This window comes from Rhamphochromis sp. 'chilingali', assembly GCF_963969265.1.
Source record: "Rhamphochromis sp. 'chilingali' genome assembly, chromosome: 8".
NCBI classification, from domain to species: Eukaryota; Metazoa; Chordata; class Actinopteri; order Cichliformes; family Cichlidae; genus Rhamphochromis; species Rhamphochromis sp. 'chilingali'.
The window spans coordinates 32,946,793-32,962,508 of NC_137935.1; the positions used below are offsets into that span (position 1 = coordinate 32,946,793).

A 15,716-nucleotide genomic window follows, 5' to 3' on the forward strand; every position below is an offset into this window, starting at 1 on the left:
GGCCTGGTGGCCATTGTTTCTAGCACACAACAACCGGCATGTGGAAGCTAACAGAACTGAGCTTTGAAAAACCCTGTTTGTGTGTCACCAAATACCGTTTTAATATTTTTTTAGCCGAGAATGTAGTGGTTTAATCTTCATGTGTCTGGTCGGTTTGTCAAGATACAGCCTCTTTGCAAAAGTGTTTCGATGATTTCGGAGATGTCGTCCCAGTCTCACGGCAAAGCGTGGGATAGACCCGCTCGCCTCGCAAGCAATCCCACCGACAAAGCGCAGGCCCCGGTACACAGCTGTAGTAACCCCCGCTGACTTCTTTTACTGAGGTTATATTTATCGGTGTTTTATTTCCTGATGTTCTTATGTGTCCTACGTGTTTCAGTCGCCAATTCTGAATTATAACTAACATTAAAAACATGTTTAAGGAGGAGAGAGAGCAAATAAATCTGTTTAACATCTGATCTTTGGGTTTTTGTTCAGTAATCAGCGTGACCTGTGTATAAACACATAAAAGAGATAACGTTGGTGTTTCCGTCATGTAGTAACTGCTGGCTTTAACTGTACAAAGGTTGTTCGACACTATGAAACACATACAGACTTCATGATGTTCGGCTAATATTTTTATTGTGAATATTAATCATGCTGACCTCGCTCTGTACACCACGCAGCGAGGTCAGCATATCCACGATATCCTCAGCTCCATGAGTTAACACAAAGTTTCCCAGCTGACTATCTAACTGCCAACTATTCCAGAGACGTGAAAATATACAGCATAAAGAAAAGTGTAAGAGACTCAGCAGCAGATTAGAATAACAGTTATACATTTAATAAATCACCAAATGAATCCAAGAAACGAGCAAACCTGTTCCGACAATTTGAATTTGTATTCCCTCAGCTGCAGACTCGCTGCTGTTTAAATGTTTGAAAAGGAAGATTAGATATAAACAAACGTCAAACATAGACTCAGTCTGCCTTCACATTTGATATGAGGCCAGCACGTATAGTGGCCTCAGCAGGCTATTACTGAAATACACGTGCTATATCTTAAACTATGATATAAACAGGGAGGTCCTATTAACATGTTTAGTTTTAAAGGACACCTTCCTGCCTTTAGTCTCATTCATGAGCAGTATTCGTTTTCTTCTAACATCCAGAAGTCTGCACAATGTGTTTCATAGTTTGTAACAAGCCTTTGACAGGTAAACATAACATGACCGAAAAAGCAAAAAAAAAAAAAAAAAAAAAAAAAAAAGAGAGCGAGAGTGTTGACATAAGAAGAGAAAATGCTCTCAATTATGGAGACAGGCAAATGGTTCATTTATGTTTGATGTGTGTTTATTCCTCCCTAAATATCGTCGGTGAAGTTTGCCATGCACGTCAGATTTTCCTGCGCATTTTTATACCTCTGCCAACAGAGAGAGAAAAAAAATCACATTCTAACAGACAGCTGGTGCTTAGAATACAGTTGAATAACTATTAAAAAACAGATGATATTTAGATGATAGTTCAGTCTAACACATGTGCCAGTGAACCATTAAACGTCTGTGAAACTATGCAGTTATGAAACGTAACTTTAACCTCAGCCAAACCGATTTGCTCAGTTGTAAATAAAACAGCGAAGTAAACGTGACCCGACAGACAGAACCTGAGTGAATGAAGTCCAGCGTTTAACCACTGAGAGCTAAAACTCAGCTGAGGTTTGAAAGCTGTGTGCTGGTGATTGGACATCAGCCGCTGATAAAGCTGGCTCGCGTATAAAGTGCTCTGTAAGGAAACAAGCTCCAGCAGCTCTGCGCTCGGGGAAAATACTATATTTACTTATCTTGTGCAGAAAAATGCGCTGACATTGCGTTATATCGAGCACCGGCTGCCCAGTTAAACTGTGACTATCACCAGGTAACTAGGCGTGTTTCTTGAATTAGCAGCAGGTGTTAAACAGCTGACAGATGAGGAGGAGGATGCATGCAGGTAAACTGAGGGTCTGCTGAGCTGATCGCTGGTTTCGTGAGAAAAATGTCAGCTCGTTCTTTATGTTACAGAAGCACAGAGACACAAGACCAGGCGGAAAGAGACGATCGTTCGGTGAAAATGAGAATCTGCGAATGCAACATGTGGAACACGGAGAGTGGAATATGTAAACAAACCGGTTAATGTACCCCCTTGGTGCGCTCTGCATGCTAACTGTTAGCAGAGCTAGTGAAATCTCTGAAAACATCTGTGCACTTTTGCAAGCATGTTCTATGTTGACAACCTGACCAGACATACGGCGCGACATTCGCAGCTAAAACACTGTTAAAAGTGTAGCTGGTGACAGAAAAACGGGGTATTTTAAAACTACACCACCACCATTGCTGCCTGTGATTTGATCTGCATTCTGGGATAACTGGCTGCCCCAAGTCTACACAAGCAATCAATTATCTAGGATCGACCTGTTTTGACTTACTTTGCACGGCAACCAATCAAATGTTAGAGAAGCTGCATGGGCAGCGTTAACCCCGCCCCCTGAGTTTGATGGGTGAGGCTGACAGATAAAATTATTTCATGACGAGAGCCAGGCGTCAGGACTGCCAAAATGAAATAAATAAATATATCATTAAATAATTAATTAAATGTGTCAATAATTAATTAAATGTGTCAATAATTAATTAAAATGTGAAATACATAAATAATTAATTAAATGTGTCAATAATTAATTAATTAAATGTGTCAATAATTAATTAAAATGTGAAATACATAAATAATTAATTAAATGTGTCAATAATTAATTAATTACATGTGTCATAACTATTTATTTAATTAATTAATTCCAATTTTAATTAATTATTGACACATTTAATTAATTATTTAATGGTGTATTTAATTAATTCATTATGGCAGTCCTGGCGTTCCATATTCACACTCCAGCGGCCAGCAGCACCACACCATTTCACAGTCAAGCACGCTCTAATCCACTTTGCTCTAATTACGAGGCCACCATCAGAGAGGTGCCTGGAAAATGAGTTATGCCTCTCATAAATACAGCTAATCAACATATAAAGTAACTTTGTGCTCACCAGGTTAGCTCATAGGTTGAAAGGACGATCTACTTCCTTTTTATTAGTTTACTCTAAATAAGGTCCACAGACATAATCAAAAGAAAGCTCTGAAATTCAAGTTACTATATACGTCATTTCCAACTAGTGCAGAACACAAAATAAGCTTATGGAAGAGGACATTGCATCACCCCCAACCCACCCCCTCTTATTTGGCTTTCCATACATCTGATAAAATCAAGACTTAAATATAAAGTGTGTAGATTACAGTAGATTGGAGATTTCAGTCAAATAAGTTCTGTTTTCTTACCCTTCGCAATTCAAGTGTATAATCCCAGCTACAGCGGCCGCTGTAGGACAAACAACTCTGGTCCCCGGTTCATCTTTAGTGAACGTAGGCTATCAGTCCGATGTTTACCTCAGCTGTCAATGTGCGTTCACATATTTACTCCGGAAGAGGCTGCAAAACTTTGTGAAAGGAGCCGATATGAGCTGAGGAGTCAATGAAACTCACTCATGTCTGATGGCAGTGATACTGAGGTGACTTGCTGAGACTATCCTGAACCTTTCCATCGGTAAGCACTGCTATTTTTGCTGCTGTTAGTCTCTAATGCTATTAGCATTACTGAAACTCTCATTGAAATGGGTCTAACGTTGTTGGACTTAATGAATAAACTCTGATAACATGTCAGATTGCAATCAAACTCTTTATCAGAGGGAAAAGATGGTTTTTAGGACCTTCAAGCCTAACATTAGCTGGTATAATGTCAGCTCACAACCACCTGTTTTTATCGCATAAAGTAATTGCGACAATGAAACTGTTTTGTGTGTTAGAGGCCTGACTTGATGCTTGAGATGAAGAGGAAGAGGATGAGGTGGAAATGAGGGAGGAGAGAGCAGTTGAGGAGAAGAAAGACATAATGAGAAAGAGATTTTTTTTATTATTTACTTGTGTATGTTTAGGCAATTTTGGGTCATATTTTCATCCTTTTTGATCTAATTAATTACATCTTTGTGTTTGAACATATATTCTGCTTGCAATGGTCTTTTAAGACTGTTGTCCTGGAAATCTAACCTCTGTTGCTCTAGAGGAGCTTGGTCATAAAAATCTGACAATGTAATGCTGATGTCATCATGGCCGGGCTACATTTATTTAACACAAACCAAGAGCAGTTTGAAAGATGTGGCTATGGTCTAACGATGAGATGTGTTCGTTTGCATCATGGGTCGTTTTAAAGTCGAAACGTACCACAGAAATATTGATCTACAAAAATCTGATAATTTATTATTTAATTTAATGTATATCTGCAGATTCTGTTTGACAGAAGTCACTCAAGGAGCATGAAGTTAGTGAATAAGCGCTTGAACTTTAATCAAAGCCAGAAGTGTTGCAGTGATGGCAAACAACCAAATGGTGGCAGCAGAAATGTAGAAAATACTACATCTCACGGTTTCTCATTAGAGAGAAAAGAGCAGGCCTCTGATTCATGATGCATTTTACGAGTTTTTAATGACTTAACAGGTTAACTAGATTCAAAAGCAACACAACTTAAATTAACAGGACCTTTGCAGCCGCTACGTGTTCAGAATGTGACAGTTGCAACAATCCAGCGTGAAAGGAGCCGTTCTGTTAACAAAAGAAGAAAATAAGGAAAAAAAAGCAGACATCTGGGAGTGTTTACTTTGAAAAAACAAAAATAATAAATGAAGAGAGAGAGGCTTTGTTCCTTTTACTGAAATCAAGCCACAAAGCAAAACCGTATAAGAGCATTAGCGGTCATGATCCTAAATCCCCCGGCTGTTATTGGCTGGGTGCTTATTTACATAAGGTGTAGCGGGCACAGCACTGGAGAAACAGGACAGGCCAGTGGGCACAGATGACACAGTGCAGTGACGTCACAGCGAGTGTGTGTAGAGTTGTGGAGGATTTTTTTTTTTTTTACTTTTGGCACAGAGTCAGTCACCAAAGAGGCCGCCGCCGTCCTGCTGTGTGCTCCAATCAGATTATGAGGTCCAGTGTTCTGATAAAGGTGCCAATTCACACACGCACAAAATTTAAATACACATATCTGAGCGTCACATCGCCTCTAGGCTGTGGCCACTAATCAAACAGGTGTGTGTACTATACGTGTGCGCCCACGGATCTGTTCTCACTATTTTTAGAAGCACCTCTCGCAGCAAAGGTAGTTTGTTTTTACCTAACAAGCAGCAGGTGACATTTGAAAAGGTTGCGATAGCAGGCAGGAGGCCCGACTGGAACCCTTTGGAAAATATTAGCAACCACACACCAACTTCACACCACCTCCTTTTACACTTTAAGACACTTTTTTTTTTTTTTTAACATTGTTGACTCCTCGACTTCCTCTTGTTCAACCGAAGAAATGCACCGAAGCTGAAAAGAATGGAGGGTGATGCTGATGGCTCACAGGCCACAGACAGAAAAAAAGATGGAGGAGAGATAAGAAGCACCACACTGTTATTATTGGGCCTCACACTGAGTTCTCCTGCTGAGAGTGTGCGCGGCACTCAGATAAGAGTATGACTCATGCATACCTTCACATAAGTACAGACTCCAGAACTTGTGCTACTCAAATTAGAATTCCACGTTCTGTCCGTTTCCTGTGCTTGTTAAGCTGCTGTTTACAAAGTGGAGGCTTTTTTTTTCGCCTTAGAGCGTTTTATTTTTGTACTTCTGCAGCTTTCCTCCATATATACAAGCAAAGGCGGTGGCATTGCCACCATGATCGCTCCACAAATGCTAGGGAGGGGTGCTATCCTGGGTAGCACAGCTTAAAATATGGCCTTTCCTACATTTTTCTCCCCTCATTCTCACTCTCTGCCAACCCTACTGTTACCCATCGTCCTTCAGTCCGACTCGCTCCGCTTCTCATTCACTAATCCTCTCCCTCCTTCCTTCATTTTCTCTTCACTTTCTTCTGGTTATCAGCCCTGTGTTCCAGCTGAAGGAACAGACTGTTCAGGTAGCATTTGAAGAGCATTTTGAGCTCCGGTCTGATAGAAAGACTTAAGAGAGCATCGTCACTGAGGCTGAGCTGAAGCTGCTGCCGCACATGCTGAAGCAGTCACTGAGGTAGCACGAATCCAGCAGAAGAAAATGATCACACATATTCTGGATCATCATGCTGCCATTCCAGTGTGGTCTCAAGCAAAAACTGGTCACCTCGGCCTCCAAGAAAATGTGACAAGTCTTTCAAGAGTTAAAGTAGTCCTGTGTGAATCACAAATTTCGTGCAACCCTAGATCATGCTCACAAATAAAATGGATTTTCCTCAATTAGGAAGTTTGAACATTTCAGATATTCACAGTTTGATTCCAGCTGGGAACCAAAATGCTTAAAATGCAGTCTCACCAGATGGTGGACAATCTTAGTGTTATAAAATCATGTCAGGAAGGTGTAAATTGGTAAAAGATGCACATTATCCTGACCAGGAAAGGTCAGCTCTATTAAAGGCAACAGTGGGGGGTTGTCGGTGGATTGTCTGAGGACAACAGCAGGAATGCCTTTGAGGAAAAGTATGCATTGTTGTAGCACAGAGTTGAACAAAACAACAGAAGCATACCTTTTGTGTTTTAGGTTTTATATAACTGTGCTAGTGACTGTTTGATCAAGGATATTTCCAGCATTGTAAAAGCATTGAGATAAGGATTCGTGAAGCAAAACCAAACCAAGAAAAGATGGATACTAAATAAAATAAACAAAATATAATTTTAAAAAAGTAAAAAGGCAACGATAATCCACTCTATAATACAGCCTACAACCCAAAACATACAGCATAAATTTAACACACTGAAACCAAAATAAATAAAAAAGAAAGGTTGATTTATTTAAAAAAAATAATCACTATGTAAAATATGCTTGATATAAACTCACTCACACAATAAACTTCATTTGACCAGATTCCATTAAAATGTAACATTTTACATTGTACTTATGTAACAGAATTACATGGAAGATTGAAATGTAATCATATTACTTAGAATCAGCTTTTTGGGATTAAACTTTTTTCCCCCCAAAAGTACAAAGCTGCAAAGTAGAACAAGGACCGTCATCCTCAGCTACCAAGTTTGAGTCGGTACACAGAGACTGGACAGGAGAAGCAGCTGAAGACCGTCAAGACAACAACGGGATGCAGTAGGTTTCACAGCAACTAAAGTTTTAAAGTAAAATGCTTACGTATAGCACCTTTGAAGTCAAAAAATATACTACTACTAAACATATAAAAGAATTTTAAAAACATAAAATGTGTCATCAAAAATATCTTTGCAAATATGATTACCTAAACATTCATCTGCAAGAGCCTAGACGCACGGGATTTTTCCTTTATGTGACACATGTGATTTCTGAGCAGGCAGACTTGGATTTGCTAGTGAAAATACGAGTGGACTCATGCAAACATAATTTTGTTCTTCAGAATTTTCAGAGCTACTGGAGCTGAAAGCAGTCAATTGATCTGTCGACAAAGGCAGAGCATAGCAGAAATGTCAGTGATCCACTGGCTGCTGCTTCTTTCAAAACGTCTTCTGGAACAGTAAGGAAACTCTTTTTGTCAATACAAAAAACCTACACCACACGTGTATATACATTCTTGTGCGTGTATATACATACAAATATATACACACACGCATGTACACTACCAGTCAAAAGTTTGGACACACCTTCTCATTTAATGATTTTTCTTTATTTTTACAACTATTTACATTGTAGATTCTCACTGAAGGCATCAAAACTATGAATGAACACATATGGAATTATGTAGTCAACAAAAAAAGCGTGAAATAACTCAAAATATGTTTAATATTTTAGATTCGCCCTTTGCTTTAATTACTGCTTTGCACACTCCTGGCATTCTCCCGATAAGCTTCATAAGGTGGTTACCTGAAATGGTTTTCCAACAGTCTTGAAGGAGTTCTCAGTGATGCTGACCAATTGTTGGCCCTTTTCCCTTCACTCTGTAGTCCATCTCATCCCAAACCATCTCAGTTGGGTTTAGATTAGGTGTGTGTGGGGTCCAGGCCATCTGGTGGAGCTCTCTATCACTCACCTTCTTGGTCAAATAATCCTGAAGGTGTGTTTGGTGTCCAACTAATCGCAAACCCAATGGGATGGCATGTCGCTGCGGGAGGCTTGATGGCTTTTACGACTGCACTTGGGGACACATTCAAAGTTTTAGCAATTTTCCAGACTGACTGACCTTCAGTTATAAAAGTAATGATGGACTGTTGTTTATCTTTACTTAGCTGATTGGTTCTTGCCACAATATGAATTCTAACAGTTGTCAAACAGGGCTGTCAGCTGTGTACCAGCCTGGCTGCTGCACAACACAAAGGCAAGAAATTCCACAAATGAAAGCTGTGAAGTGAAAGCCATTTCATGTGACTACATCATGAAGTTCACTGACAGAAGGCCAAAGGTTTGCAGCACTGTCAACAAAGCAAAGGATGGCTACTTTGAGGAATCTAAAATATGAGACATATTTAGAGTTATTTATCCATTTTTTCTTTGTTACATTATTCCATATATCTTGCTTCATATAGTTAATATTTTCAGTATGTATCTACAATGTAGAAAGTAGTAAAAATAAAGAAAAAAAAACATTAAATGAGAAGGTATGTCCAAACTGGTAGTGTGTATATTATATATTTATGTCATGATGCATACTCAACCAGGTAAGTAAATCCCAAAATGCTGATTCTGTTCATCTGGACGTGGCGTTTTCAGTGGGAGAAATGTTTCGTCACTCATCCTGACTTCTTCGGTCTCAGCTGACTGCAGGTTTCCCCAACCTTCTAAACAGTACATGTGCACAATAACTGAAACCTTCCCACTGAATGAACAATGGGCTGTGAGGTCAGTTCCTTGATCATTATTATGCAAACTGGCATGACCGTTGATCAACAACCACTGATCAATGCCCATGAGTACCATTCACAGAGAGTTGTAAAATGGCGACAGATGTACCCTTAGGCCCCCTCCTCGATTCAGAGATAGTCTTTCCCTTTTCACATAAATGGCCTCCTTGACTCCGCGCTCAAACCAGTGTTCCTCCCTGTCCAGGATGTGTACATCCTCATCATTGAAAGAGGGTCCTCAGGCCTCTAGGTGTAAACAGACTGCAGAGTCCTGGCTCTTCTGTGTTGTGCCATCCACTTTGCCAAAGGTTGTTTGGTTTCTTTGAGGTGGACCAATTTTTGGCACAACATGTATAGATATAATCTCTCTATATAGATATCTCTATATCTATATCTGGATATATACTGTGACTTTTCATGTGATTAAAGCATCTCGGCCTGCTGTGTTCTTGCTCTTTTAAAGAATCACAGTAAAAACTACTGCAGCCCACGAGTTGCTTTTACTTTATTAATTCTGTGTCCTGTGGACAGGTTTGTGGGGGTGGGGAGCTTGGATAGCGGTCCATCTTTTTGATAACAGACACTTTAAAAAAAAAAAAAAAAAACCTCTGAAGCTTAAATTACCAGCAAAATGCTTAGTGTTTGCAGGGTAGTTTAAAGATATGAAACATGCTGAAAAGAATCTTTAACATTCAATCCTAAAACTACAAAAAAAAAAAAAAAAAAAGTGATAAAAAGCAGGACGGATAACGCATCTTTCATGTCGGCACTGAACATATACTGGACATAAATGTAGCAGCAGTCCAATTCTTATCATCTGCGGCCATGCAAATCCTCAAGTAGGTCAAAGAAACATCCTTTGCTTTGAGGAATTTAGGCGTGTGAAGATCTCTGTGTGTGATCTAGAGGAGTGAAATAAATGTTAGCTTTTACATAACTTACCAAGCAAAGCAGACAGGATTTTTTCCCCCTCCATAAATTATGGATCTCTGCCTGTCTCTGTATCAGAGACATCCGACCTCCAACCAACCATCTCCTCAGCTGCTCTCCATACATGCATATGTATAACACAAGCACAGAAAAGGGAGGCAGCAGGGCTTGCGGTTTCAGCGAAGGGAAAAGGATGCTCGGCACTTCCTTTGTCAGAAATGCTTCTCTTGGCCTGAAAGTCATTTTCCCTTCCAGATAAAAGCTCGGGGATGGAAGGTGTGCTTCTGAGCAAAGCAAACGGTGATGTGAGGATTTTTTAAAAAGAACGAAAGAAAAAAAAAAGTATATCGCCTGAGCAGAGCGGTCGGAAAAGAAGATAGGAGGAAAAGGCAGGATGTGATGGTGGAAGCAGAGGCAGAGGAGGCGAGATGAAGAGATGATGAGATGAAGTAAAGCCTCGCTGTCAGGCAGCAGCTGAATATGGATCTGGACGAGAAGAGTCACTCCCAACCTGATCAAACAAGTCATCAGCTTTAACTTTCAGCCTGTTCCAATAATGCTTTAAATGCTTGGCTCCTGCATTATTGAACAGCACTATATGCTACAGCAGGAGAATCGATTGCAGGCAGAAGCTCACGGCTGATCTCGTCTCTGCAGTGACTCACGTTTCATTGCTCACCCTTGTGTTGGCAGAGAGCTTAATGAGCACATTCTTGATAGCCAGGTATTATTAAAGGCTAACTCGACACATTCGTGTCATTACTAAAGCTTTAAATGTTCTCATCCAACAGCTGTCTCGCTGGACATTTCCCTCTCACTGAGGTAGAGATGCCTCTTGTTGCGATTATGATATTATCAACACAGGCTGCTTTCTGCTGCACAACATTAATGGATTTTCTGTTGGCAGTGCCATGAAAAGAAGCACAGAGCTGAACTTTGATCACACGAGCAGCTTTGTTCTGGTGTTCAAAGGCTGTCCCGGCACGGGGAAATCCAGTTCATAGATGCACCTCATCTCGACTCGACACCAAAACCAGCATCAGGGGGGCTTTGACAGCAGCAAAGGACTTTGTATCACTGCAGACCTTTGGAGTAACTACACTGATTTCAATGCTGTGTGATGTCACTGGTTTTATTGCCAATACACACTTTTAAATGACCAGAATTCACAGCTGCTTGTATATGACTTCACAAAGAGCCAATTAAAGCAGACTTGTCATTTAATGCCACACCAATGACGGTGACCGATGAAAGGAAACTAGGCTACATGCATAAAATCTATGCACTGCAAAAAACAATTTTCAAGAAAGTAAAAAAAACCTTGTTTATGGACATTTTTTCTTATTTTTTGCCTAAAAAGAAAATATATTCTTAACAAGCAAGTTTTGGACAAGAAAATAAAGCTTATTCTAGGAAAATATGTCTAACTTTTCCTTAAAAGGATATTTCAGCTCATCTTGAGCTTTATTTACCAGTTACAAGGCATGACAATGGTTTGGTTGAATTTCCAGAATAAAAATAAGATTATTTTTCTCATTTCAAGAGTAAGGGCATTTAAACAGCTGCTCAGTTTAAGAAATGTATTTATTGACACTAAAGTTTAATATAATTGCTGTCAAGTTTGACACAATATGCAGTATATGAACAAAGGCAGGAACTAAAAGCACATGGTAAACATGAAATACAGGCCCATTTGAAAAACAGAAACAGCACAACTCATTCACTTTAGGCCATGTCAAACAGAATAATAGATCAGCATCAGTATATCTATACTATGGCAATGCTAAAATCGCATTCAACTGTCAGAATTTATAGGAAAACAACAACTTCATTTTAAAAATTGTCACAAAACTGTCCAAAACAATAACCTGAAAATACAGTTCATGCATGTAAAGCAGTGTACCTTTTATAAAACATATGTTGAGCTCACGTGTAGTCCAATTACATCACCCAGGTAATATTTCATGACCGCACATGTCATATCTTTGTGTGTGAAACTGTAATATGGAATGGAATCTCATATCATATCATTGTTGGCTGGCTTTCCACCACTGAATCAGTCCTGTATGCCCACATGTTACTCAGATTTCTGTTCACTGCTGATGAGGGTTCCCTCCTAGAACTGCAATTGAGATTGGTTGATTAATTGACTAGTTGCGGATAAGGAAATTAAATACAAGGTACACTGATAATTTCTAAAAAATTTTAATGTCAGAAATATACTGCATTTTATAATTTACTCTAAAATATGCATGTTTTCAAGCTGAGTTTAATAAATGGATATTCATTTAATGCTCATTGCTATTTGGCAGCTTAACTGTAGTTTAAAAGCCTTGAAAAATCCTCAAAAACCTAAAATGGGAAAGCTAAACTAAAGAACACAGGAAACATGGAAAATGTTGCAAAAACCTTACAACCTTGAACAAGGAACATAAGACATGAAAACATCAGGGAGGGAACACAGATGATAACACAGGAGAGAATACAGACGATCCGACAAAGAACACACTAAATATACACACACAAAAGGAAACGAGGAATTGGCAGACAGGCACGAAACACAGCTGACACTAATCAGATGAGAAGAGACCAGGAGGAGAATACACCGATGCAGGGCAGGGACTATCAAAGTAAAACAGGAATAAACACGAATATCGAACCAGGGACAATACACTGAAGACAAGGGAGGTACAGAGAACACCTAAACACTGGAAATAATTAACAAATAACTAGGAAACTAACTGACACAATGAATATTAATAAACACAAACAACCAAGGAGACTGCGGACCATGACAATTGGTTTATTTAAAACAAAAGTTTAAAAAAATACAAAATGTTGTTTTCTCTAGTAGAAGAAATTAAACACTATCAGAATATTCTTTATAAATAGATAGCATTGTTGTGGATTATAAGGAATTAGCATTAACATATCTACTGTTAAGCTGTAAAAACAAGTAGACATCTAACATGAATATTTTATATGATTATTTTCAAAGATATTAAAGTATATAGTCAGTCTCACCTTACAGATTTTTGTGTCCTAATCGATCCGCTGCATCGTCCATTGGCAAGGTGGTCGGAGTGTGTTCGAAGAATGTGATACCAAAATTAGCTGTAAACACGATATTCTTTGACACATCCATCTATGCCACAATCTTCACGGAAATCTGGACTATGGCTATGTGCAGAATTAATATGACTCAGTAGGGATTTGAGGGTCAGACCCACAAAAACGATGTAGATAACACAGCGCCAAATCATTTTGTTTTACTGGTCTGTGAACTACTTTTCCCATAAAGTCAAGATAACCAGGATTATTCCATTATGGGGTAGGAATGGCTATCCTAATTCAGTGCCTTATAACAGCTGTAGTAAGTAACAGCACCCACACGTCAGTATTTACAGAACATAATCTAACTAAATAGTCAAATATTTAAATATATATCATTTTATAGGTATAAAAGAGCGAACTAAACCATTTCCGTACACAACCCCATACTCCTGAGTTGGTACAGCCCACCTTCCCGCCTCTAGCTCCGTGCCTAAGCGGTTGGATTGCAGGATTTTGGGGTCTGGGTGTAGATGCGATACAGTTGGTACAGTGTGAAGAAATTAAGGCACGCTATGGAAAAACTGGACGAAATAACAATTGCCAACCTGAAAGGTATGTGACTGTTTTGTTTTTTCTATGTTTTGTGTTCTGGTATGTTGCATGTTAAGTCGCTAGCATGGCAGGCTATACCCGGTTGTTAGCTTAGCTTAGCTGTGCGGTTAGCTTAGTTGCATTAGCATTTTTAAATATGCTAGTGCAGAAAGTTATGAAAGAATTCATGTCCAGTTATTAGTTTCAGTGTCTGTGAATTTATTCAACAAGTGTGCAAAGTGCCATAAGTTAATGCCAGTTTTACAGAAATTGTAGGAGTTTCAAATTTCTATTAGTGAAGTTATTTCATTATATACTTTAGCCCAGGAAGCAAAAAAAAAAAAAAAACATTTATATGTATACATGCATTTAATTGATGTATCACAAATATATTACTTTTACCAGTCAATAGGAGGAAGGTAATTTAGAACCTGTGGAGCAGTGAGGAGGGAGAATAATGGAATAGAGTCATGGTTTTAAATGGTAAATATTAAATTATGTTTCCTATGTATCCTGTCTGTTACCCAAGCAAAGCTGTCAGCTGGCTTGCACATGAGGATGATGCAATGTAGTGATAATTGGAAACTCCTATTGCAGAAGCAAATGTTGGAGAAGACCTGCTCTCATCACTTTCACGAGATGACATCAAAGATCTGTTTCCTGGTCCTGAACATTGCCTCAGGCGTCGGGCTCTATGGCTTGCAGTGCACAAATGTGAAGAAGTAAGTTCTGTCCTATCGCTGTGTGACAAAACTGAGAACACACCAGCTTGTTTTATGCAGTTTCAAATAATTCCACCAATACTCACTTAACAGATAGACAGTAGAATCTTCTTTAGTTTTGATTTAAATCAAGTGGCCTACACATTTATTAAATATACATATTTTTTATTGTTCAACACTTTACTGATATTTTGTTGTACTATCTTAAATATTTAGAGACCTAAAGTTCTTGTGCAATTTTATGTGAAATTAGCCCTATGTACACTGTATTTTAGAACAAGACTGCTGCTGAAAAAACGCTAACAACTACTGGAGATGGTGACTTCTTCAGAGAGGAACCCAGCACTTACCTCCATCCAAAAACTTTGGATGGAGGTAATGCTACAGTATCTTGATTTGTCTACATTTATGCTTTGCAGATTACATTATTTGCAATGTTTAATGGTGTTGCCCTGTCTTATTTTTCTTTTTTCAAACCAGTGGAACATGCAGCAGCTGTGTTCAGAGCCCTTCCCATGCTTTTCCCTTCCAGCACAGTACCACCTAAGAAGCTGGGCATCTGTAGTGAGGCTTTTTTCCATGTCCTAAAGGTAAGGCTGCAATATTCTATGTGTATATATTGTTGAATTTTGCAGTTACTCATGTTTTCATTTTATATATTTTACTGTGGAGTCAGTCAAATATTCTTAAAGTTCAGATCCCCATAACATGTTGATGTTAATAAAACCTACAAAAAAAGTTGATCTATTTTAAACTGTAATGCAACTCAAAAATTGTGTTTCTTACAGTCTTGTTCTAATACTCTTTTTTTCTGTCATGTAGACTTCAGAAGACCCTGAAGGCTACCTGCGTCAGCGACCCCTGGCTTGTCCAGTTCTGCTTGTCTCTGAAGGCAACTGCATGATAGCTGTTGGAACCACACCGGTGAGCACTTTTGACCGGAAGGATCTTAATGAGGGACTGCTCTATCTGATGGCATATTACTATGCCCTCCACCTCACATACCCATAGTGCATTTCCACGCTGCTGTCTGTCTTGCAAACTGAAATACTCAAAGACTCCATCCATGACCGAGATTCAACCCCCTCTTACAAGAAGGCGCTTGGTGAGTGGAAGTCATTCATTGAGTGAGTCTCCCAGATGACAGACTCTGCCTTGTTTATCAGACTCAGTGTTAGTCAGTGAGGTTGTTTTTTTTTTTCTATAGAAAAGTTGTTCAAATGTAAAACACATGTTTGTTTGTGTGGTCGTTAAACTTGTTCTTCTAAAATATAGGATTTGAAATAGTGATTGTTTTAAGCTTCAGCAAAATTTATTTTTGATACCAGCCATGAGTGTGTTATACTGTTATTATTCATTTTAAGAGTATCTGGAATATGCACTTCTTATATTGGCCATGTTACACAGTACCCTGCTGAAATGTATAATTTTAGGCATGATTCTCCTGGAACAGACCTCAGTGAGTTACTGACCCATTGCTGTGTCAATAAAAGCGCAAAATCTAAGAGTGCTTTTGCGG

At 38.9% G+C, this 15,716-nt stretch overlaps 1 protein-coding gene across 1 annotated transcript; it reads left to right on the forward strand.

Annotated features, from left to right (window-relative positions):
- Nucleotides 1–12,785: 12,785 nt before the first annotated feature.
- LOC308401600 (uncharacterized protein) lies at nt 12,786–15,208 on the forward strand (the record flags this gene model as incomplete). Its single annotated transcript, XM_080889870.1, has 5 exons — nt 12,786–13,496; nt 14,073–14,197; nt 14,473–14,572; nt 14,678–14,787; nt 15,020–15,208. The coding sequence occupies exons 1-5, from the start codon at nt 13,415–13,417 to the stop codon at nt 15,206–15,208; spliced, it is 606 nt and encodes a 201-aa protein (XP_080745996.1). The 5' UTR covers nt 12,786–13,414.
- Between the last annotated feature and the right edge of the window lie 508 nt (nt 15,209–15,716).